Below are 26786 nucleotides of genomic sequence, written 5' to 3'. Positions count from 1 at the left end.
TGTTTTTGATTAACATTACATTCATTAATATCAAAAAATCTATTTAAGCAGGAAAGAAATTGTCTGCTAATTACCAAAGAAGCTGCCAATTAAATTATAACACTTCATTAAAATTACTTGTTAAAATAATAAATCTACTCGAAGTAACACCAGTAAATTTTTTTCCAAAGATCCAGTTTTTATCATACATTTATTTCTATGAATTATTAAAAATAAATATCAACCATTTATGAAAATAAAGTTACATGGGTTTGTTTCTAGGGTAAAAAGAAAAGTTCTTCCCCCTTTTTCTCTGGTTTAGGTAAAGTATCTTCATTTGTATTACTTCAGATTGACATTAAAAAATAATATTCACTCCATTGTGTCCCCTCCAAATTCATTTAGATTAGCTGAAAATTCTAACAATCTTTTGCATTATGAAACCTGGAAAAGTGACCACTTCTCACCATGGTGAGATGGCCCCTGGTAAATCTTGTTTTCTCCTGTGTCAGACAGCCTTGCGGTTTGACCACTAAATTCTCACCTAGCCCAGTATAGCAGTTTTCCAGCATTTACACTGCATGACACACAAACCTTAGTCCATATACACACGTAGCAGATTGTCTGGCCAAGTATGTAGTGAATGCTAGTTTAGAATTAATTACATGGAGTTAATACAGGTGCTTTGATGACATATTCTAAGTATTCTCAAGTTCAAGTCCAGAGTTCTCTCATATCATGACTTGGATAGTCTCAGGAATTACCTGGTACAGCCTCAGGCCAGACTATCCACACTGCCATTTGTCGATGGACAAAACTGAGGTAGCTCTCAAAGTATACTTTACAACAATCCACTTATATTTTGTGACTGCAGGTACAAAGAACTTAAGACATGTGATCAGTTTAAGACATACATGTTGAGTGCGGATGAGGGTGGACATCTCTAGACTGCAGTAGAGACCATTATTTCTACTACAATAGAACCTGAAAGCCTCAGGACTCAAGCATGCTGGGTACTAAATATATTTAATGACAGCTTTTAAGCCACCACTATCCATGTCCTCTAGGAACTCTAAAAACTATTACATGAAAATAATACACTATACTTGAGTTAATAATTTGAAGGTTTCCCCATTTTTGAATCAAAGAATATTGCAAATGCTTTTCTTGGTACAAGCAGGTATTAGGAAAAACTGCCTTTGCAGCTCCTTTCCATTATCTTCCAAACTGATACCAGGAGGAGCCTGAGGGAAGACAGGTACATGAGCACCTCAGCACTTGCCAGCAACCAAAGACTTAACAGAAGCAACAGGAGTCTTTCTGCATTAGACCTGAGCTCTCATACATGTACCAGAGGGGTGAGAGTACGTGAACAAAAGAAACCCAAACGAGTTAGCACAAGGAGTTCTGGACAGGCATCTGCCTGTTAATCATCAGTCTGCTCTCACTTCCCCTCCTGCAGCTTCTGCTCAAGATGCTTCCACTTTCACAACTCCAAGCTTTGACTTCCTCAAATCTGTCTCATTGACTTCTTGTCACCAATGCTCTCCACAGTGACCTGCTGCAAGGCACAGAGAAAGGACTTGAAGAGGATTGTTGGCAACAAGGACATAAATTGGGGATTAACCCAGGAAGATGTCACAAAAGGGCTGAGCACACCTGCTTAGCTCAGGCTGCAAGAGGCAGTAGCAGCCCAGGACATCAGCAATACACCAAGTGCCTGCACAGAGCACAAACCAGAGCACCTGCATTCTCAGTCAGGCAGTGCCAGCTGGAAAGACTGAATGTTACTTCCCTCTGTAAAAAGGGGGAAACAATCTCATACCCACTGCCCAGTACTTTATACTGGCTAAAAATGAGGCAGCTGATTAACCACAGAAAGCAGGTGACATTCCTGATTCAATTATCTTCCCACACTCAAGGGCTTAAGCAGACTTTGACAACAGCCAAAGACAGAAAGGTCCCCTATAGTCCTTCCTCACAAATCCTGCTTCTGTTGCTCCCAAGTCTTCTCTCTCAAATACTTTCCCTGACAATTTAAAGCTCCCACTCCTACATGTCTTCTCTGGCTTCATCTTATCAGATTCAGGGGGGTTTTCCACCACTTTCCCCTTCTAGATTGTTCCTGTTTTGTATCTCCAAACTATGTGCAGAGTACAAACAAGTCATAGATGTAGCTAATCAAGAAGTTTCGATGGATGTGAAACACCCGAACTTGAACAGTGGGGGCCTTCAAGGTCTCCTATTACCTGATACATCACCATCAGAAATAACTGTTTAATGTTAGAAATAACTGTCAAGTGTTGCTCAACACCAACAGGCCTTTTGTGTTCCTATAACTACAGAGAAAACCCTCTAATTTTCAAGTCAAATAGAAGAGCTGACACATTATCCATATAAACCCTTAAGGACATAGGGAATCCCAATGGTTTCTGAAACACTGGGTAGTGTTGGCACATCAAAACATGAGGAAAATAAGCAATTTAAAAATAAATATTTAAGGCAAACTATTACTCTTATAAAAGCAGCTGTTTCTACGGAAGATATATACATGCTTGAGTCTATAAAGCAAGTTTTCTAGGCTTATTGTAACAAATCTAGAAATACATGGAAGTATTGTTGTCAGAAAAAATATTCTGGTCTTACTCCCCATCCTGCATTATCGATACCACCAAAGTCTTTATACCTAGCAAAAATATAAATAGGAAATAGAAGGATTTTATAAATAACTTATGATAACTGGACATTTTTGAAGAAACTCCAATTTTACCTTGTCCATTTCCCCTTACCTTCTTCTTGCTCCTCTCCCAGCAGGTGACAAGATTCTATCTAGTCTGATTGACAGAAATGGGTAATCAAAGTTTGGTTTCCTTTAGGTACTACAGATCCATTTGTCATGAAGTCTGCTTTTGTTAACAAGGCCTTCCTAGGTCTACACTATAAAGAAGATTAAATACTGACACAAAATAAATTATCTGACAGCATCGTTTCCTTTTTCTTGCAGCAAGTATATCCAAACACCTCTCATCAACCCCCATTCCCCTCTGTGGTGGGTGGACCCTGGCTGAAGGCCAAGTGCCCACCAAAGCCACTCTACTGCTCCCCTTCTTAGTTGGACAGGGGAGAGAAAATAGAACAAATGACTTGTGGGTCAGGACAAGGACAGGAAGAGATCACTCACCGATTACTGTCATGGGCAAAACAGACTTGACAAGGGGAAAAACTAATTTAATTACCAATCAAATCAGAGTAAGATAATGAAAAACAAACACAAATCTTAATAATACCCTCATCCCAATCTTCCCAAGCTCAATTTCACTCCTAATATTCTCTATCTAGCCTCCCCAGCAGCTCAGGGGACTGGGAACGAGGGCTGCAGTCAGTTATCCAACATTGTCTCTGCTGCTCCTTCCTCCTCAGCCAGGAGGACTCTTCACACACTTCCCCTGTTCCAGAATGGGATCCCTCCCACGGGAGACAGCCCTTCACAAACTTCTCTAACATGAGTCCTTCCCACAGGTTGCAGCTCTTCACAAACTCCTCCAGCCTGGGTCCAAAGGGTGCAGTCCTTCAGGAACAGACTCCTCCACCACGTGTCCCCTGCAGGATCACAACTCCTGTCAGAAAACCTGCTCCAGCATAGACTCCTCTCTCCTGGCTGACATTGGATCTGTCCAACACAGGGGAAACTTCTGGCAGTCTCTCAACAAGCCCCCTTGCTATGAGAACCTGACCACACAACCACAATCTACCCCCACCCCATCCCCCCCAGCATTCACACTGAATACAGTTTGTCACAGCAAAATTAATTCATGCACTTAAGGCTCTACCAGGGGCAGAGCTTGAGAACCAAAACCACTCTCACTCTGGACTACACAAAAATTATCAATAGCTCGTATAGTATGTTCACATCATGTCTAATGTGGCATAATAAAGTCAGCTGTCAAACCTTTAGCACAGGATTAGTTTCAGTCTTTCTCCAGTGTCAATGTCTGGAGAATAGCAAAGACAATATTTACTCTGTTTCTTCTTTCAATACCCTAATACGGAAGGGCATGCGAATGGTCAGTTCTCAACTCAACTGTTACTACACCTGATTGGTTTCGACATTGATAGCATCTCTTGTCCAAATGCCTAAGACTGAAAAGGTTAAAAGAAAATTGTATGTGGCATCACAGAATTTCCAGTTTTATGCATTTATTTTGAAAAATAAGGCCTTAAATTTAGCCACAAAACTAAGTGGGCTTTATGCTGATCACACTGGTTTTCCTCATCACCTTTTTAAACTCTTCCTAGCAGATACGTGTCAAAATCTAGCCAGGCTAAAGCCTGGGTATGCTGAGTACACACTCAGTCAAAAAGAAAGTAAGTAAATCTCTGGAGAGCTTGGATGCTCTAACAATGCTCTCTTTAGGACATTTCAGGAGAAGCTGTTATTTGCTATCTTAATCCAGATACTGCTACTTCAAACTTGCAGTGGCACATTGCTGGCATATAGCAATCCACTATTTGTCTGTATAGCATTGTAAATAAACAAACAAAAAAAACCACTCCATTTGACACACACAAAAAAAATACCAGCTGACAGCATATGATTTACACAAGACAATTATAGCAAGTGGTTCAAAGAGGTAATGTTTTCCTTCACTGATCTTTATAATATACACTATCTTGCCACTTAGCAAGCAAACTCTATAAAAAGGACACAACAGCAGAAATCTTCCCCTATATCAGATGACACCAAGACAGACATTTATCTCCACACCTAACTCTGAATGCTTCTAAGTAACTAAAGAAATTGTTCTCATGTGTATTGTTTAATTGCACTGTCTTTCTCATGTGCTGAAAGCAGAATATGAGATACTAAATGGTAGAAGTTGGACTGGTTTGTATTTTGTTTTAGGAATCTTTTGTGAAGTTTTGGTTTGGTTTTCCTTTGTTTTTTTTTAACAGACTTCTATAACCTTGCTTTGTGGGCTTGTTCTGTGGTAGATTCTTTTACAAAGCAGGGGAGGAAAACAAAGAAGTGAGTGAAGAAACGCTGCCTTTAAAGTTCATCTTTGGTACCCAAAAGATGGAAATCAAAAGAGAACATAAATATTTACTGTAGAAAGCTTAAGAGAAGGAGCTCAAGAATTCCAATTCTGTTAAATAAATTATCAAAACCAGTAAGCTATGTTTAAAGAATTCATAATATTTCTGTTGAAGCCTCTATAGCATGACAGCTTAGGGGAAGTTAAGTTTCTTGACAACTTAACACTGACTCACCTTTAACTGGGAGCCTCATGACAATTCTCTAGGATGTCAGAGGGACCTCCAGACAGGGTGGCAATGCAGCATACTTCTGAACCCCAAGCCTACACAGACTTCATGCAAGTCCCCCAGCATTTCACCGTGGTGGTTGCTCAACAACCACATCCTGATGCCAGATCCCATCATCTTAACACAGCAGATACTTCTTCAAATGCTGGAACATGTAGGCTTTCAACCCTCTTAATAGACTATGTGCTTGACAGGCCAAAGTTCCCACTTCAACACTGCCAAGTCACTAATCTGTCTCACAAGAAATACAGCCAGATCACATCACCACACTCATCCAGCCAATGCTGCAAGTATGTGCACAGCTGACTATATTTAGATCAGATGCACAGCTAGTGCCTGCTTGGTCCACTTTCTTCTCCTGCCTAAATCATCAGCAGAAGACAGTCCAGGTAGTCAAGCTGCCTTTAGAAAAATGCCATTTACTGCAGATATTACAGAATGCAATGGAAACAAACACCAAAATAAAAGTGAGAATTCTTCAAACATTTGCACAGCTTCTGCATATATCCCTATTCCATCTTATCTTCTCAGCAAGCCTGTGGGAACAGCAAATGCATACAGTGGTGCTCAGAGTCTATCAGGTGGTAAAAGCTGAGACTGTCTTTTGCTATGAGGTGATGGTGACTTACTTCTACACCCCACTTGTGTATATAGATGGCATTGCCATGTAGAGATGGATGTTGAGCAGCATGATACCACTATGCATTTGCAGACATGCAAAGACGCTTCACATAACTCATGCTATCAGCACTCAATGTAACATGGGTACTGTCAGGATGGCCTGGAAGCGTGAAATGGCCCCATCAATAGTCCAGCTATGTATGGCTTCTCCAGGGCAGTCTTCAGATGCAGCAGAAAAAAGCAGAAGAAAACTTTTTCCACAACTGATTCATTTTTTCGAGTACAAAATAAAAACAATCCATTGGCATTCATACTGAAACTAGAAGTAATTTATGATTTTTCTAGTTTAAAATTTAGTGCCTTTAATGTCCATGTGCACCGAAATCACCGCATCATGGTTGTATCTGTTGACAAAAATAGGACAACTTTTAGAAACCAACAGCAGCACGTAACACAGTGAAAAGTGGCAGAACAGACATTCATTTTTCCTTTAGTTTCCATCCACCAACCATGGACGTAACTCCTGAACTATCTGAGCTATGTCAGAGGATACAAGTACACAAGCTTTCAGTCAGCAGCGATAGCTTGCTTTTCAGCATGCTGCTTTACAAACCAGGCATTGAGGTCATGTAATTTGGACGTAGTCAATGAACAGATCAGTAGTTGATGTAAAAATGAAACTCATTATGAAGCCTTGCCATTCCACACTCCAGCCACACTGGGATATTAAGGGATTCGTACTCAAAATCATTTACCATTAAGTCTTCAAGTCCTATTTATGATCTGTGTTTCTTCCTTCTTCAATTTTCCATGTTGAAAAGATAAAGAACTTAAACTGCATGTTTTGACATGTAAGGAATACTGTCACACCCCAACAGAACATCGGTACTACCTGGATGTTTCCCACTGAGGATAATCACCAAGCTCACGTAGAGCAGGAAAGCTACAGTGTGACTGAACAGAACTACACATCTGCCTTTGTGTCTTGCAATCCCAAGTGTATGAGCCTGTTTGGGAAAAGCAAGCATGGAGGTGCAGAAGCCATCATCCTCTGTTCTTTTCCAACAAGGCCATGCTTGAATGGCTGATGAAAACTCAAATGACTACAAGAATCACAAAGACACCCAAGCAGTCTACAGTACAGATCTAACCCACATGATTTAATTTCTTTTTATGAAAAGCAATGCTTAGATGCCAGAAAATGAACAAAACCTACATTTGCAAAGGGAATGGAAAAACAGAAGCAGGTGGTCAAGTAGCTAAGCTGGCAGAGCATTTGGATGGTAGCCGAATGGCCTGAATTCAGTCTTTAGTAAGGTCACCAGTGTCTTCCACAACACACACAGCTGCATTACTTGAAAATTTAAACCATATTTGCAATAGGAAAACAGAAAGCACTTTCAAACACATATTTTAGATTTCAGAAGTGAACTATGTAAGAGTATAGGCATTTAAAACTTTTAAATACAATTACTATTTTGCTATGAAACATTATTATTGTCTATAAAAAGGCCACCAATGCAAACATAATGTGCATTCATTATACTTTTGCTGCACAGCTCATGACAATACAGGTTCAACTGCTGTCACTCACTGCAACAGCCCTTTGTGATGGTATTTTGAGCAGTACTGGTACACATGTACTCACACACACATGCCCTGTTTTCTAACTAAGAGTGCCTGCCAGCAGCCTGAAGGCTCACTCTAAGCAGAAGCCTATTAAAATAAAAAAAAAACTGAAAATAAAAAGGAGTCCTGTAGTGTGCAATCAACCTTAGTTCAACAAAAATCACAGTTGTTCATCACTCCCCACACTTCTGAACAAATACATACTCCTCATTTTATTTAATAAATGGTGTTTTCTGGTACACAATTCTACTAGTCTGTCTTTCACCAAGGTGAAATGAGGTGACACAAACAATACAGGGAATGTTAATGTATTGTACAGCAAACAAAGCATTTCTTTTAAAGCCAAGTGAATGTGTCATTTAATCGAGATTGGGTTTACCACTTGAAAGTTTACTTATAAATTACTTCAAAGTTGATTCTCAGCAGCTACAGGACAGTGGTAGAATCCACTACCTTAATGAAACACCATTAACAATAATATCTTACAGATAAGATCTGTAGCGTGTAATTCTTTCAACATCGACCACCATCTCTGTAGGTCACGGAAGTAGCAAAGTCCTGAAGCTGCAGCTAAATTTTGCCTATTCCTAGCAAATTCACTAGGACCTCAATGGCTAGGGTACGTAATACAGGAAACAGCATTACCCTGTGAGCTGTTAATTCAAGAACTCTTCTTTGGTCACAACTAAGTATTGAGGCAAAAGTTTCCAAGTAGCCTCCTGGAAGTGAGAAATCTTATTTCCAGGAACAGATTATTCAGATAGCTGCAAGCCCCAAGGCAGAGGACAAGGACTTTTGATTAGCCCAAAGCTCATTAGCAACATTCAAGAATCTCTCAGAGTCGTTATCTAGCCAACTAAAACCTGCATGACCTACAAACTAAGATAAATACAACTGATTATAGAAAGCTCAAATCTGAGGTCCTTACATAAAACCACACAGCTAAACAAGATAGTATGAAAATTCAAGCTGAATCAAATATTGCAAAATCTTGACATGGTCTTGTTCCTGAAGTGTGCTTTAATAAGATCCAGTTAGCACCAGAAGTAATGTTATGTATCCTTTCCAAACCATAATCTCCAACAGCATATCACTGAAAAAACTGCCCAGATCTGCTTCCCCTGTTGTCTTTATTCTGCAAGTTTTACAGCAAACCTTAATTACAACTTTCCTAGTGGAAAGGCAGGCAGCAGATGCCACAAAAGAGGACAACAGTAGAGTTTAAAGAAAGTTTCTTTCAAAGTTTCCCACACTTCTATATATTTCTTTGTCTTTCACTACAGTCATAACTGCTCTTCGCTCTCCATGCCTGACTATCAGTTTTTCCTCTATCAGTTTATCAGTAAACCCTGATAAAGCCACATGGCAGTTCTGACCTCTCTACCCCTGCCTCCATAATCCTTCATCCAGTCTTTTCCCAAACCCAGTACCAACTGTTCTCTACTGGGTCTCCTAAGCCTAACTCTGTCCAAATCTTAATTTCCAACTGAAACTGCTGCAACAACATACAAGCTTCCATATTTTCAAAAAAAAAAAAAAACCTCCTCTGAAAAATACAAATAAAATACATGCTTAACACAAGTGTTTTCAGTTCACACACTTCTTGAGTTATAGCAGTTCATCTTTACAAGATTAATATGCAAGTAGTTTCTAGGTAAAAAGCAGTTTGTACACAGGACCACAAAACAACTAGCATAAGATCTTCATATGTATCTTCACACAGCTGTACAGATAAATTACTTTCATATTATCAGAAAAATAAGCTAATTTAGCCTGAAACTAATGTTGTACAGAAAGTACAGAAAGCATTGTGTTATTTGGGAGAAGCACGTGGGTAATTTAAGCAGGGGGTAGGGTAGAAGCTCTGGTTCTAAGTCATTATTGTAGGAGATGTTAAAGCCAAGTGCCAGAAAAGCCTGCCAAGTGCTATTCACCCACTCACACACGAGTGTATAAAGCTGCCTTGAAGAGAGCGTGACATGAGATTACAAAGCAAATTCTATAAAATCCTGCTCCATCTCTAAGCTTGGGGAATTCTAAGCATTTCAACCAGGTATGCTACACTGTTTGTGCTGCAACATTTTACACCAGCAGTGTCAGTGTTTCAGTGCAATATTGAAGCCGCAGCATTCCACTCACCTCCCCAGGGCCCCCACAGCATGCCACAGACCGCAGGCACGCCTTCTCTCATTAAGTCAACATCCATAGAGAACACAAATTTCTTTGTAGCTAGTACGTAATAACTATAACTAGAAAAAAGTCAAAGTATTTTATGGCTGAACTCATGAATTTCTGGAGCTGAAGTCCTCTACAGAGGAAGAACTGCATGATGGAATTATCTAGTATCCAGCCTTTGGAACCAAAAGGCCAGACTTGCCCAAACAGCTTTCCATTTAATATAGATCTGAGGTGACTAAATTATTCTTTTTCAAATCACTTTTGTATTTTATCATTAAGTTGTCTGCCTACCTAACCTTTCATACCAGATATTACTCAAACACTTGCTTTTGCAAACTGATACTGCAGATTTGTTTAAAAAAACCCAAAACCACACACATCAAAATCCCAAGCAGTATGTATACAGATGTGAAGACTAAGAGTTATCTAAACTATCTTTGTCAAAAGCAACAGTAATACTCATGCCTGATAACAACTATTTGCCCCTTAAATTTTAAAGGTACTTCAATGAATCAAGATTTCAGGGGAGAAGTAAATACTGACATTTTCAGACAAGTTATATATTTTAAGATCAGTTTTAAGAACTCTTTATAAAAACAGGATCCTAGACTGAGCCATTCCAATGATTAGCAGACACATGATAGGTCTTTTTCCTCCCCTTTAACTCCCAGCTCATTGTGGTAGGCCAGAACAGCAGGGTGTAGTGGGTTGACCCCTGCCAGGCACCTCAATAAAGCCACTTTATCACTCCCTTCTGCAACTGGACAGGGGAGAGAAAATGTAACAAAGGGTTCATGGATTGAGATAAGGACTGGAAGAGATCGCTCAGTAAATACTATCACAGACAAAACGGACTCGAATGGAGGATATGTACTGAATTCATTGCTAACAAAATCAGAGCAGGATAAGGAGAAGTTAAATAAATCTTAAAAGCACCTTCCCCCCAACCCCTCCCTCCTTTCAAGGCTCTACCTCCTTCCCCTCAGCAGCACAGGGAGACAGGGAATGGGGATTACAGTCAGTTCATCACACATTGTTTCTGCCGCTACTTCAGTGTGGGGTCCCTCCCATGGGAGACAGTTCTTCACAAACTTCTCCAACGTGAGTCCATCCCATGGGCAACAGTTCTCCATGAGCTGCTGCAATGTGGGTCACTCTTCCACAGGGTGCAGTCCTTCAGGCACAGGCTGCTCCAAAGTAGGTCCCCCACAGGGCCAAAAGTCCTACTAGGAAAACCTGCTCCAGCATGGGTTCTTCTTTCCATGGGTCCGCAGGTCCTGCCAGGAGCCTGCTCCAACACAGGTTTCCCACAGGTTCACAGTCCTCTCTCAGGCATCCACCTGCTCTGGCGTGGGTCTCCTCCACAGGCTGAAGGTGGATCTCTGCACCCCTGTGGCCCTACATGGGCTGCAGGGGCACAGCTGTTCCACCATGGTCTTCACCACAGGTTGCAAGGGAACCTCAGCTCTGGCACCTGGAGCACCTCCTGCCCCTCCTTCTCCACTGACCTTGGTGTCTGCAGAGTTGCTCCTTTCACATATTCTCACTCTACTCTTCTCTGGCTGCAAGTACATCTGCAGAATAATTTTTTTTTACTTCTTAACTATGTTATCACAGAGGCATTACTATCATTCCCAACTGATATCACCTTGACCAGCACCATGTCCATCCTAGGGCTGGCTGGCACTGTCTCTGCAGGACATGGAGAAGCTTCTGACAGCTTCTCACAAGAAGCCACCCTGTAACCCCCCCACTACCAAAACCTAGCCATGCAAACCTGAAACACGGGGATACACAAATTCAGAAACCTGTGTGAAAACTGATTGAAAACACACTTAGTAATTGAAGCATAATAAGCAAGGCAACTGCCAACTTGAGGAAATTTGGAAAAAAATACATACACAGGTTATATATTGCATTCCAGTTCCTATTCTCATAGATTTCTGTACATCAAGCACATCCACCACACACTCCCAGGGAGTGTTTTAGATTTAAAAAATGTTCTGAACACAGTAACAATGCAGCTCATAATTTAGAAGTCAGACTAATTAGAAGGGGAGAAGACACCCAAGAAAATGCCTCCAGTATGACATTATTTATGTGATGCTCTATCTTTATAGCTATCATACCAGAGAAGTAGTAAGGATGCTGTTTCATATTCAAAAGATATTAAGAAGTCTGGTATCCCCACAGATTCCAAGCAAATCAAACAATTCCTCCTATGCTGAAGGGGTATGTTATGTATTCTAAATTTATTGTGGGACAAAACAAACCATGCGTAATTAACAAAAGGCTACTTTCTGTAAGTTTGAATTGAGGTTTTCAGACCTAAAAAATTGACAGACAGAAATGAGATAAAGGAGCTGGGTGACAAGGGACAAGAGCCAGAAGAGAACATGACTGTGGCAGTGCAGAATACCCACACACTCCACTGATGGCTTCCAGAAGAGCTGGAAGCCATCCATAGACACATCCACAACAAAGAAGAAATGGGACAAGACTAGTAGAGATAGTTGGAAGGCAAAACTGCCAAGGTTTTTTCCTCAGATTTATCCCCAGAATATCCTGTCTGAAGAGGCAATGGCAATGTTTAAGAGCCATCATTGTATTAGAAGCAACAGTTCTCATTAATTTTAGGGTATTCGAGTTCTCATATCAACTACATTATTATATGTCATCATTATCAAATATGTATTTTGACTATATCATGGAGAAGTGTTTTTCTTTCCTATATTAAGATATCAAAAAGACTTGAAGTTTACCTGTTTAAGTTCTGGATGTAGAACTATAACAAAGACCTCTCATAAGGATGTTTGAACTATGGCATCTGTGTCCATTTAGACTCCTGCTCTACATTTACCAACTCTAGGTTCTACCACTGTTCTACTTTTTTTTCCAAAAGTTTTGCTCCATGGCAAAATTTGACAAATTTTACATCCACAGAACTGAAATTACACCTTTAAAGTTTTTGGTTTCTAATTTTGTGACACTATTTTAGCAGCCTACTAAGATCTGACAAAAATTAATCCCAATTTAATGGGATTAAAATGTGCACTTGGACAGTTCTGCTTGTTGCATATGAAGACAAAAGTTTGATATTGCAAAGACAGGTAATTGCTTACTAAGTAGCCTCTGGAATAGGAAAGCCCTTACTTCTACTTGCTAGTGCTGTTTAGATACAATCTTAATTTAGTTCTGTTTAGATACAATCTTAATTTGAGCACTTTGACTAGTGTGGTAATCATCTAGAATTTGTAAGAGTTTTGTAATTTATAACTAACAGTAGGTTCAGAAAACAGAACACCCATGAATCCTGCCCCATGAAAACAGTCATATTCTTGACAGGTTAACTAAAGTTCTCATCAGGCTGTAGCTTTCTATTACACTTCATCTGAGGTGCCTGCAGGCACATGCAGAGCTCTGGGGTCCTGCCATGTTCTGTACTCCCACCTGCACGCTCCCTCACCTCCCCCATGCTGGCACACATACTTTGGCAGACAATCCAAACCCAGCTAGAGGTACTGATCCAGTAGAAATCCCTCTCTGCCAAAAAAAGTGATTAGTTTACAGCCATATCAGCTCTTCTCAACTGTTCATCACAGAAGCTGTTACAAGGAAGTAGAGGGAAGCACATGGCTAGAGCTGGGCAAGCACCAGAGCTGGCCTGGCCTGGACATGGTCATGCTGCTCCCCAGACAATTATATTCTGCTCACCCAAGTTTTCCCATACACATATACTCAAGACAATATGCTATTCTGAGTTTCCTGTATTACTTTAACATACGGTACCGTAGCTGTGCACATTCCTATCCTACACAAAAACCCCATAAAACCTGCTATTTGTAGTCTGCAGAGTGCTTTTGAGATTTTGCATAAGGCATGTAAAGACATAAGTAGCATTTTATGGAGGTCATTAAAAAGTCAAACTTATGGCAGTTCTGCAAACAATAAATCCACTTCATATACTAACCAAAAGGTCTTAACTTGCTAGTTTAAGAGACCATTCAACACCAATCAGCTAAATAAGCTTATTCCGGACTTTGCTTATATAAAAGCAGGCACCTCCCCATCAGTCCTGTCCCTGTCTACTTGGTCATTATTTTGCTGAGGAAGTCAAAAAGACGCAAAGCATCCTCCTGAAGACCTCAGATCTCTACCAGCTGTAAAACCACATTTACATCTCAATTATGATGCTCTTAACTGGCTGCTCAAAAAGAGAGCTAGAAGCAATATTTATCAATATAAATCCAAACATATCTTTGTAACAATTGTGATGAAAACCAGTGTAATTTCTGTAATATCACAGCTGCACTTTTCCTATTTACTAGGTTACATTTTTCAGATTAGATTGGGAAAAGAGAGAACCACATAATTTGTGCCTGCTTAATAGACAGCTAACCTCTGCACTTTATCTCAATCATCTTTAAAACTAGTTGTATTTAATATGCCCATTAAACATAAATTTTTAGAGTTATTGTTATTCAAGCCCTAGCCTATTTGGTAGAACTGAGTCTTTGCAGAAGTGAAACAAACACTTTGCATGTAAATACATTAAAGCCAAAGATTTTAAGTCTTAAAGGCTTCCTCGGGAATTTTCTGAATGTAAACAAGCAAGACCACACTTAAGCTTAAAGGCACAAAAGCAACTCATGCAGCTCAACGCTGATCAACAGACAGGTAGCAGCATCAAGACTGACACCATTCATCTTTCATGCTACCAGGAAGCCATGGCTTTTCATCAAGGGAACAAGTTTTAAACATTACTTCTTAAAGCACATTGTAATTGCGCAGGTTGAGATAAACCTACTACTCATATTAAAAAAAAAAAAAAAAAAGAAAGTATTTTCCAGAAGCAATCACTGACAGCAGCTTAAAAGAAATAATGCTGCAGATCACCATGGAATAAGTGATTCCCATATCACCCTGTCTATGAAACTGGAGATTCCATTATGTCAGATTCCTCTGAATATTGCTTACCATATTTACATCTATCTCCAAAGGAGATTAAACTGTAAAACCAACAGCTGTCTCACATACAAGAACACAACAAACTTTCCTGGAAAAACACGTTATTCTGATATTTTACCCATTTCAGCATCTTACTATGCTTTTTCAATTAATCAGTGGAAAGAATTGTTTAAAGTCTTTGGATAATTAAATCATTGCAAAAAGCATAACTTGTCTGTTGTCTTTTCCACACACAAGTGTTTAGTCTTTCAATCCAGTTTGTAAATAGAAAGAACAAAATCACTTTTTAAGTGATTGAATTTAGCTTTCCAGTAACGGAAGCAACTAGAGAATCTGAGACTTGAGATGCTTGCTATTATTACTGACATATTTTACCAAGACAAATATAATGGCTAAGTATAATATGCAGGCAGATATCTCTACCCTTACTTTACCTACTTAACCTGGCAAGCAATAGGAATAATCCCATTTGTTCAACACAGCTGAGCGCTCAGAACTACATCTAGTCCAATCAAAAAAAGCTGTTAGGTCTTGTTATTCCAAAGAGAAAAGAGGATATCATGAAGTAATATCATTTTGGTTTGAGTTATAATTGGTCTTTTTTTTTTTTTTTTCTGCTAGGGGTGAGTGGAGGGAGAGAGGTAATGAATGCTGCACAGAACTAACACGTGTTTTCTTACACTCGAAGAGAAGACCAGGGATCATCTGTTTTCCACCTTAGGATTTCCTCTTTTTTTGTCCTGTTCTACAGACGGAAAAAAAAGGAAGGAAGCTGGGGGCAGGGGGAGAATGCAGAGGAATAGGGAAGAGACAGATAAGTGAAGAATGTTTAAGAAGTTTCCACTATTAACCATGAATAACAGAGCGGTTCTGCCAACTGTTGTCCATGAAATTGTTTCAAAAATATGTGCTAAGATTTCTTCTTTATGGTAAGTAAGAGGAGAAACAATCTTAACACCAGAAGGAGCACTTCTAAATCCCATGCAAAGACAAACTGTGTATCAAGCCCTTCCTTCAGGGTACAAAATATTAACCAACTTTTTTTCTTATCAAAACTACCACCTACCAGAAAAAAAGAAAAAAAATTATTTACAACCTGTGGCCATCTCTCTACCACTTACTTCCAGGCAGTGTACCACACAATTGTAGCTAAGGACAGAGTGTTCCTTGTAGTTGTACCTATGGATTCAGTGGTTCATAACATAACCTCTCATGATATTTAAGTTACCCAATGTTCTATTTTTCTCCAAAAGATAAAACAGTATATTTAAAACCCAATAGCCATCTTTATAAAAGGCTCTTCCTCTGAAAAAAAATAATGGTCTTTATTTTATGGGCAACACTATCTACATAAGCATCAACACTACTTCATATAACACAACTATTACAGACTTATATAGTCTATAACATAACTCCTGCTTGATTAAGGATCAAGCTGTTACCATTGCTGTCTCTATAATACAAAAATGAAATAATAGAAATTCCACAGTCACCTTGCACTTTAGCTCAAAACAAAGCATCAAAAGTACTGGTGTGTCCTGTCCTAACCCATCCAACATCTCGTACATATTTACCTCACTACACTACTCTGAAGAAAAGTTAAAATAAGGCTTTATGGAGTAATCATATCCCTTCTGCACTGTAATCTGTAATTTCAAAGAGTTTCAAAAACATAAAACATTATTCTAGTATGTGGTAGGTGATTTATGATAGTAAAAGAAAATGCCTTGTTCTAAGTGACTAAACAGAATTCTGTAATTTCAATTACAGAACAGCCCCTACTGTGCAGTTAGCGCTCACCTCTTACCAAAGCATATATAGATTCCCACTCACTATAAAAATTATTCATGGAAATGTACCAGTATACACTTTTTATTTAAAAACTCATTTTTATTTCTAAATAAAACTCAGAAATCCTAAGTTCAGTGCAAACAACAATCAAGAAATCCCAAATGAAATGGATTTCAAAGGGCACTGAATTTCTTCTCTGCTACAGAAAGAACTGAATAAGCACATCATTTAGCTACCAACTGCGTAAGACGAGCCAGCTGCTACTTCTAGAGCCCTGAAAGGACAAAAACACACCCTTGAAATCCAGTAACAAAGAAAGCAAAACTGAAACAAATTTAAGTTATTCCTCAAAAACCTTATTGTGCTTTTCTACACACAAACTGTTGTGTGTTTTTCTATGAACTATTATGTGTTTTTCTACACACAAACTATTGTATGTTTTTCTACAAGCTATTCTGTTTTTCTACACACTATTGTGGTTTTTTATAAAATATTATGTTTTTCTAAAAATTATTGTCTGTTCTTCTACACACAAACCATTGTGTGTTTTTCTGAAAACTATTGTTTGTTTTTCTGCAAACTATTGTGTGTTCTACTACACACAAACTCTTGTGTGTATTTCTACAAACTCTTGTGTGTTTTTCTACAACCGAACTATTGTGTGTTTTTCTAAAAACTATTGTGTATTTTCCTACACAAAAACTATTGTGTTTTTCTAAACTATTGTGTGTTTTTCTAAAAATTATTGTGCATTTTTCTACACACAAACTATTGTGTGTTTTTCTACAAACTATTGTCTGTTTTTCTACAAATTATTGTCTGGTTTTTTACACACAAGCAATTATGTGTTTTTCTATAACTACTGTGTGTTTTTCTACAAACTATTGTCTGTTTTTCTACAACCGAACTATTGTGTGTTTTTCTAGACACTACTGTGCATTTTTCAACAAACTATTGTGCATTTCTCTGCAAACTACAATGCGTTTTTCTACAACCAAACCATTGTGTGTTTTTCTACACCCAAACTATTGTACCTTTTCCTACACACAAACTATTTTGTTTTTCTAAACTATTTTGTCTTTTTCTACACACAAAACTATTGTGTGCTTTTCTACATACTATTGTGTTTTTCTATACAAACTATCATGTGTTTTTAGACACCCAAACTATCGTGTGTTTTCTACACACAAAACTAATGTGTGTTTCTACAAACTATTGTGTGTTTTTCTACAAACTATTGTGTGTTTTTCTACACACACACTATTGTGTGTTTTTCTACACCCAAACCATCGTGTGTTTTTCTACACACAAAACTATTGTGTGTTTTTCTACAAAACTATTGTGTGTTTTCTACACACAATACTATTGTGTGTTTCTACAAACTATTGTTTTTTCTACACCCAAACCATCGTGTGTTTTTCTACACCCAAACCATCGTGTGTTTTTCTAAAACCATCGTGTGTTTTTCTACACCCAAACCATCGTGTGTTTTTCTAAAACCATCGTGTGTTTTTCTACACCCGAACCATCGTGTGTTTTTCTACACACGAACCATCGTGTGTTTTTCTACACCCGAACCATCGTGGGTTTTTTCTACACACGAACCATCGTGGGTTTTTTCTACACCCGAACCATCGTGGGTTTTTTCTACACCCGAACCATCGTGGCTTTTTCTACACACGAACCATCGTGGGTTTTTTCTACACACGAACCATCGTGGGTTTTTTCTACACACGAACCATCGTGGGTTTTTTCTACACACGAACCATCGTGGGATTTTTCTACACACGAACCATCGTGGCTTTTTCTACACACGAACCATCGTGGGTTTTTTCTACACATGAACCATCGTGGGTTTTTTCTACACACGAACCATCGTGGGTTTTTTCTACACATGAACCATCGTGGGTTTTTTCTACACACGAACCATCGTGGGTTTTTTCTACACGCAAAACCATCGTGTGTTTTTCTACACCCAAACCATTGTGTGTTTTTCTACAAACTCTTTTGGTTTTTTATACACGCAAACCTTTGTGTGGTTTTCTACACGCAAACCATTGTGTGGTTTTCTACAAACTATTTTGGTTTTTTCTACACACAAACTAGCAAAACAAAACTCTCTGTACTAGAGACCTGAATAAACAGACTTTGGTCACTTTCAGTTCTAGTAACTTCAGCTGTTAATATTAAAGTAGATAAATAATTGCATATGAATCTGAAAAAATAAATTGTTTTGGCTCTGGAGAAAAATAACTGGTGCAGTCAACATCAGCACAGCTTTTTTTCCTTATATTAGCTCCAGAGCACACAAGCGCTTTTTTTTTTTGCTTCATCCCACAATAACACTGTTGTTTTTTTAATACTGCAAAACTGATTAGATTTTATCCTATTTTCTTATGCAAAACAATAAAAACCAGCAAGCGCCATGTGTGACAGATTGCAAAGTCCAAGCTTCTTTCTTTGTCCCTATAGCACAGGTGACTTTCAGAGCTGCACTGTTTGCAGCTCTCCTATTCACCCTTGAGCATCTGGAAGTACAATCAGCATTATTTTCAAACTAAACATTTCAGGTGCCCAAAAATGCAAAGTTGACAAGTTATCATATCATCTTTAAACTACATAACTGGGAACATAAATACTGAATAACTAGAAACATGCATTATGAAGAGAAACAGCACGTAGCTATCACTTCAGTCTCTTGTCATTGTGAAGATCTGAAAAATACATTCCTTTAAACATACAAACGCAAACTAATAGCAAATCATTGTGGCATCCTAGTGTCTCTGGTTGCTGATCATGCCCTGTTTTTCTTAACAAGCTCTGCTTCTGCTGGCAAGTACAGTTTCTAAACTGCCTCTCTCAAAGCTGTCAGACAAGGTGCTTCCAACCGGCATACGTGAGAAATTTGGGAGTCAGCGTGGCTGACAAACAGGATAAATAGTATCGAAGAGAGGGGATATTCACTAAGGTCACATAAGCAGAAATCTTCAGCTGACAAATACAGGATGATAGAATGACTGTCTAGACAACTGTATTCTAGAAAAGGATCTGAAGGATTGATTAGCAGCTCCCAACTTAGCAAGAGTCAATGCAATGCTACTGCAAAAAGTACAAACAACACACCAAGAATGTCAAGTAGACAAGACACATTCTCTAAAGCATGTGGTAAGATTCTCCTGCTTTACCTGATAAAGCTTTCCTGTCCAGTTTTGAACATAGATCAATTGATCAAAGAAAAGAACAGATCATCTACAAGGAAAGGATGAAATAACTGGAGCTATTTCATACAAGGAAAAGGAGACAATCTTGGCAAGTCTTCATGTATATAATGATATATGCAAGAGGAAAACTACTCCAGTGCTAAACACTTACCAGTAGTGACATTGCTAAGCACTGACTACAGAAGTTGCAGATATTCTGTTATCAGCATTTTAAAAAATGTTGGCAAATATCCTTACAAAGTAAGAGCTAGAGTTGACTTGGCCTTGAGAAACCTGTACAGATTAAATCTCTCAAAACTCTTTCTAAACATTTTTCTACATTTCTATTGATCATCTTCAGGGGAAAAAAAAAAATCAATCCTTGGTATTATATAATGTTAGAGACATTTTAGACATGTTAAATGCTTGTGACTAATAAATAACCTGGAAGGTGATGTTCCTTTTTAGTCACCTGGTTTCCAAATCACTGGGAAGGGGACAATAGTCACCTCAAAGGCATTCTGCCCAGCTCCTCACAAAGAGACAGAAAGCAAGAAAATTAAGAGAAGCAAAACAAAAGGATACTCAGTGATCTACATAGTTGCATGCAAAAAAAAAAATAAATAAAAAAATCTTCCAGTAACAGACGAAATTCCAGACTGAGAATGGATTAAAACCTTCCTACCTTCCTATATCAACCCTTCTGTGTAGAACCACAAAGACAAGCTTGGAGGGTCTTTGAGGGGTTTTCTAGTTTGTTCCTCCATACTTTAAAAGAACCAACTGGAAATCCAGCAGGGAAAGAAAAAAAAAAAAAAAAAAAAAAAAAAAAAAAAACACACGCACAACACCCACACACAACACTCAAAGTCTCTCAAAACTGAAGAAATGAAGCAACACATCTCCCAGGGGTGCGAACTTTTTGCTGAAAGTGCCTTGCCTCAGTTGCTGAATACATTCAAGTGTCACAAATGATCCAAGCAGTCAAAATGCTCCCCTCCAGATTTCCCAGATCCCAAGACTCAAATTACAGAGAACTTTATAGACCAAAACCTACACAGTGAATTACACTCAGAAATGAACTGGAAACTATGGAACATCATAGACAACACTGAACTAGGCTGTAAATATGAAACTATATTTTATTCTGAAGTTTCCTTTCTGGGGTGCAGGTTAGGGAAGCAAAGAGATGAGTCAATGGCAGACACTCTTGCAGCAGTGTAAAAAGTTGCTGACATCTGCATGGTAGGAGTCAAATAACCAAAACAGAGAAGTTAGTGACTCCATCATATGCTGCCTGAGCTCCCAGAAGCAATCACAAATTACATTAGCCTATGTTAAATAACAAAAAGTGTTCTCCTTGCAGAAAGGAGGAATGCTTTCTTAGCTTCCCACCTTACATCATTTAGTCCACCACTGCTCCATCACCTTTTGGATAAATCCATCCCAGCCTCACAAGCCAACACTGAGAATGGTGGTAAAAAACCCTCAGTGCAGTGCAAGAGGAAGAAAAACAGTGTCATCAGTATACTGATAACCATGAAATAACATCAGCTTTCAGAAGTCTTCCTCAGGTGGGTAGTGAATAGGGAAAATGAGATCTCTGAAGGGCATTGTATAAGGTGTTAATGAGCCAGGCAGCTCTGAGTTGTCCTTAGGAGATGAAGACTCAAAACACCACATATCTGTACTGAAAACTTCAGATTTTTGGAGGCAGTTGTTTAAAAACAACTTTAAAATCTTGATTTAGTCTTATTTTAAGAAAAATTTCCAGTTTTAACAACACTTGTTTAGCTTAAGACTAGTCTTACGACAAAAAATTACTTAAAAATCTCAAACTTAATATTCTGCTCTCCAACAGAATATAGTCAGTGATTTTTTTGTCCAAAAGGTGTGAGTTGAGATAATTCCATTTTTTGAAAGATATTGAAAGTTACTGCTTATGTAAAAGACTAGAAGAATATAATCTTTAATTGAATGACATCCTAAATGATATAAAAGCCTCCATGACAAACACATCATATGTCAAAAATACTCCTATAGAAAGTGTGTGGGTCTTTGCTACCTCAGATAGCTAAAACTCAAGGAGTATTTCATAAAATGAGAATGGGCTCCCATTGCCCCAGTGAGGCAAAGGGAGCATTGGTATACTGCTAACCTCACTCTTGTACCCCACGGTATTTCACCTTCACCTGCTTGCAGGTGACCAGCCTCACAAACAGTTACAAGCTATAAATAGAAAGCAAAAGTTACCCTCCAACTGTCCCTTATCCAGATGAACCCACAAATTCCTTATGTTTTGTCTTGTCTCACCTCTAAACAGTTACTTAGGTAGCTTAACAGAAGTTCTGGTATAGCTCATTAGTAGTGACATTTAGTCTAAGACAAAAATACAAAGTGAATTCCACATTGAAATGTGCAGCAAGATTAATGTAGGAGAATGGAGGAAATAAGGCTTGATTGAAGGCTTCACTTTTACTGTTTGGAGAGGCACACAAGAAAGGCGGATGAAGTGTTTGTGTTAAACAAAACACATTATATTAGAAGTCTAGCATGTTATTGACAGAGAGATACTGTTGAGCTAAACAAACAGAGTTCATTTACAGTAAAGTTAGTTTGCAATGAAAAAAAGTATTGCAGCATGAAGATAAGGAAGTGTTAGTTATCTTTCAACAGGACTGCTAGAAAGACTAGTTTGGCTGCAACTCACAACAGGACACAACCCCCCCACACACTGATTCGGCTTTTGTCTGTGTGCAAGTCAATACTATGATCAACTAATACACCCCCATCTTTTTCTTTCTATAAACCTCAGCTTCCAGCACAAATTCACTTGATCCTTACATTTCTCCATCTATAAACTAGGAGATGGTCAAAATTCATGCTCCCCTTAGGCACATTTATGTGTGTTAACCATACTAAAAATATCAATCACTATTTAAACTTGTCTGAGTTAAACCAGTGTATTTCGTTGTACAGAATGACTTCAGCATCTGGAATACTATTCTGCTTATCAATTAGATGATGCATTCAGCAACTGCTTTTTAATTCATCTCCTTAATTAATCTTTGCACCCTAATCTAAAAAATGCCTTCCAGAGAAATGCTTTCTGCTCAGCAAAATAGGGTGAATCACCCACATTCCAGAAAACATAACTGTATCAGTACAGATTCAGGTAAGTCAAAGAAATCAGATTATATGGTAGTATGAAGATTCGGTGAGTCAAAAAGAAAAAAAAAGATTGCCTGAATTGAGAGAGTCAAAACAGAACTTTACTCCAAATACCAGCTACAAGATAATTATGTAGTCCTGTGATTTATTTATTTATTACAACTAAAAGTTTCCACGTTGCACCAACCAGTAATAGACACTTCTGAAAGCTAAACTTATCATTTTGCTGCCTGTAGAGCATCCAAAGCTATGCAGTCTTAAATGACTCATTTTAACAATGAGTTTGGTTATTGTTCTAAATAATATTGGTCAAAGGTTGGACTCTACGATCTTGGAGGCCTATTCCAACCTAAATGAATCTGTGATTGTCTTAGGTTCTTAATCACATAGATCAGTATACAGCATTTTTGTAAGTCAACTCCATTTGACATCTACCAGATTTAAATACCATTAACAGCAAAAAATAATCTTAGTTCTCCTGCCCTTTCATCAGCATACTACATGCTAAACACTCCACATAACTGACTATTGGATCCTTTACACAATGCCACCACTAGTTTGACGCAACAGCTGAAGGTATGATTCAAAACATGTGGAATTCCAAAGTGAAATATTTAAGCTTAACCTTCTGATCTTAAAATACAAATATCAAAATACAGACAAAGCAAACTTTCTCAGAACCAGAAATATTCCAATGCTTACTTCACCTTTAGCATCCTGAGGGATAATACAACATAACTGACAAAAGCTATAGCCTTAGAAACAAAAACACCTAACTGTACTACATAACACATACTACACAACTGTAGTAAAGGTGTCACATGTAAGTGCAATAATGTTCTCCTTATAGCAGCATGAATGTCTACCATGAAATGAACTAGCAGTATGTCTGCCTACTAGTAAATGACCTCACAGTTAAGCAACTTGTTCAGTAAAAATCAATTAAACTTCACCAGTGACTAGCAGGCAGAGTTTAAAAATTTGAAGAAGAGAAGATTGCAACCCATTACCTACCCCTCAAAGTGGCACAGACTGACTGATTCCAAGTCAGCAACAGACACCTGGTTACCAGTAACCCTTCAGTATAACCAGGTGGCTGTTGACTGGTTATTCATTCATTTTGGCATCTCACAGTAGAAATGTGTGGCACACAGTATGTGCTGCAAAATTCAGACTAAAAATTCAGATGAGGTCTGATGTTAATGCAAGCCCTGAGCTCTTTATACAAAGGATACATATGCTAGGTACAACTAATCGGGATTCTCGAAGGGGTTTTCTAACACAACCATTTTTACAAGAGCACATAAACACATCAGTATTAAAATAGCTGTTTAGAAACATAATAATCCCCTCAGTAAAAAAGAATATACATGAGCTGGTCTGTGGTGCAAAATGTAAGTTTGATTTATAAGATTCGGTTTACGTAAAGTTTAGGTAGTTATACAGCAAGATACAACCCTTTCTCCTACATCCCCTACCACTGCTATAGAGTACCATAGCTTATAGGGTAATAGGGTGTGAAGATTTTGCAGACAGCACTCATCATGCAGGTGAGTGAGCACACAGCATAAAAAGCTGTCCAAGAAAAAAATCGAATTACTTGAAGTTCGTGTTTCAATATTTTGCAAGGACCATAGGAACTAAAATATCACTCCCATCCTAGGAGTGCAGAGGACCCAAACTGAATAGAGGCTTTTTGTTACTATCTTGAATAGCCTTTGGAAGCCAAATCACAGAAGACCATGGAATGAATTTAAATAAGAATAAGCATGTTTTTTGTGACTATATTATATTTACACAAATAAAGAGGATCTTTGTAGTGGACTCCATTTTCTGGTTGATCCTAGGAAGCTCACTATTGAGAAATTGCAACTGTATCTCTTTATCAGGAGCAAGATTTCAATGACACGGGCCCTGGTAAGATCAGGCAGAGCTGGAGAGTGATTCACCTGGAATTACCTGAAAAGGGTTACTAAACATAGAAAAGCTTCCTTAAGAGACATCACTTAATTGTTTAGCAAGGAGGGAGTAGTTATTCAAAGAGGGGGAACAGTTTTTGGCTGTTTGTTTTCAGTATTAGGAAAGATGCTCCATGGTGATTTTTAGCTCATAAATCAAGGTGGAAAATGCTTCATTTGTGAAATAGCATTCTATGCTCAAAAATAAAAATGAACAACACATAGATGGAGAGGAGGGCTGCAGCTTGAAATACTTGACTGTTTAATATCCAGCATGCCATTCTCAGGGAGTCCCGGAGTCATTTTTAAGCCTCTCACCCATCCTCGTAAAGAAAGGAGGATGGCAGGAGTAACCAATATCTTGCAACCCATCTATGACCTGGCAAATAAAGAAGTCAAGAAAATAAGGATCATCATACATCGATGATCCCTATAATTTAGCATTCGGAGGACAGCAACATCTGGGCTCAGCTCCAGATGGGACGAAGCGGCCCCGCGCTGAAGGCTGGACATAGCGCTGCTACACACACACACAAAGGAGGGCTCCGCGCTCCTCCCGCTTTTCTCCAATATGAACAACTCCGCGTTCAAAAGCGACGTAAACACACAGAGAGCTGCCTACTAGGCTGGCAGGTCTGTACAGCAGTTCAGCTACACCCGTGTCAGAGGGGGCTATTGTCCGGGACGAGTCGCCAGCGCTCACCGGGTGTTGCCGGCTTTAATAGGCGGTGCCAAGAAAAATAAAATCACCGCGAGTCTCTCCGATCACTTCCCAACTCAAAACCGCGGGCTTCAGAGCCCTGAACCGAGAGGAGGGGAACAACCAGGCGAAGAAGCGCGACTCCCATTAGCGACACTTTGTCTGGTTTCCACTGAAGCAGCGACAAAACCCTCGACGAGCGAACAATGCCCGTGGCTCCGCTCCTGCTCCTCCCCGGGCCGCCGCCGGACACCGTCTCCAGCCGGGTCGCCGCTCCCAGCGATATGTTTTAAGGTTGCTTTGTTTTCCGTGGAACACCAGCCTTTCCACCCAGCACCGGCGGGGACAGCCGAGCGCCCGCCTCGGAGACGAGGAACCGGCCCCTGCCCCATCCCCTGGCAGCGGTGGGAGACGCCGGAGCCGCGACTCGGGCATTGGCCGCCCTTTGTTGCGCCCCCGGAGAAGGGGCCGCTGCCCCCGCCCAGCGACAGGACCTCCGACCCGCATCGCAGCCACTCACAGGCGCGGGGCGCTGCCCGCGCCCCCGCGGGAGACGGCGGCAGCCCCCGCGGGGCGAGCCCGCTCTGCCCGGGATGCGCTCCCCGCCGGCAGCGCCGCTCCTCGCCCCCGCGCTGCCCCGCTCGCCCTCTCTCTCACTCACCCACGCCGTACTTCTCGTGCTCCGTGGGTATCCACATGCTCACGGCGTACGAGCGCCCGTGCCCCCGCCAGCCCCTTCGCTGGGAGCGGCGGTGGCCGGCAAGGGCGTCCGCTGCCCGGCTGCTCCCGCCGCGCTCAGCCGCGGCTCCCCGGCCCCAGCGGCGAAGGCATTGTTCGGGCGGGCGGACTGACTGAAGCGCGCTCGCCGCCAGCCACTTATATTCCCCGTCCCGCTGCACGCCGGGGAACGTAGTGCCTCGGCACGGCCGCGCCCCTCGCCGCCCGCGGCCGGCGGAGAGACTACGAGCCCCGTCTGGCCCCGCGGTCCCCGGCGGGGCGGAGCGGGGCGGGGCGCGGCTCAGCTTTGCTCCCGGGGCCGCCTTATGCTGGGACGGGCGGGGCGGTGTGGCGGCCGAATGGCAGCGTCCCGCGGGGATGCGGGGCTGGCGCGGGGAGGTGAGTGCGCTGCGAGAGGCGTAGGGTGGCCCGCTCCGCTCCCCGCACCGCTCCGCGGTGCTGGCTCGGACGGTGGGAGGGGGCTGGCGCCGCAGGGCCCGGGGATGGGGAGCGGCGGACACGTGTGCGGCAGCCGGGAGCGCCCGGGCCCGG

The 26786-nt window shown here is 40.2% G+C and overlaps 2 protein-coding genes across 5 annotated transcripts in view; one reads left to right on the top strand and one right to left on the bottom strand.

Annotated features, from left to right (window-relative positions):
• The window catches only part of DOCK4 (dedicator of cytokinesis 4), a 241377-nt gene extending 214957 nt beyond the window's left edge, over positions 1 to 26420 (bottom strand). For all 4 annotated transcript variants that reach the window (XM_050324050.1, XM_050324052.1, XM_050324051.1 and 1 more), the window contains exon 1: positions 26179 to 26420. In XM_050324050.1, the coding sequence (XP_050180007.1) occupies positions 26179 to 26215 (37 nt within the window). In that variant the 5' untranslated portion in view covers positions 26216 to 26420. The remainder of the gene's footprint in view (positions 1 to 26178) is intronic.
• Positions 26421 to 26539: 119 nt separating this feature from the next.
• Positions 26540 to 26786, top strand: part of ZNF277 (zinc finger protein 277) — a 49725-nt gene continuing 49478 nt past the window's right edge. Inside the window, exon 1 of the mRNA XM_050324056.1 lies at positions 26540 to 26633. Coding sequence (XP_050180013.1) covers positions 26561 to 26633 — 73 coding nt within the window. The 5' untranslated portion in view covers positions 26540 to 26560. The remainder of the gene's footprint in view (positions 26634 to 26786) is intronic.

The sequence above is a fragment of the Myiozetetes cayanensis genome, unplaced genomic scaffold (assembly GCF_022539395.1).
Source record: "Myiozetetes cayanensis isolate MyiCay16 unplaced genomic scaffold, myiCay2020 scf3, whole genome shotgun sequence".
In the NCBI taxonomy this organism is placed as follows: Eukaryota; Metazoa; Chordata; class Aves; order Passeriformes; family Tyrannidae; genus Myiozetetes; species Myiozetetes cayanensis.
Note: the sequence above shows the minus strand (reverse complement) of the source record. Positions and strands in the feature narration are given on the sequence as shown.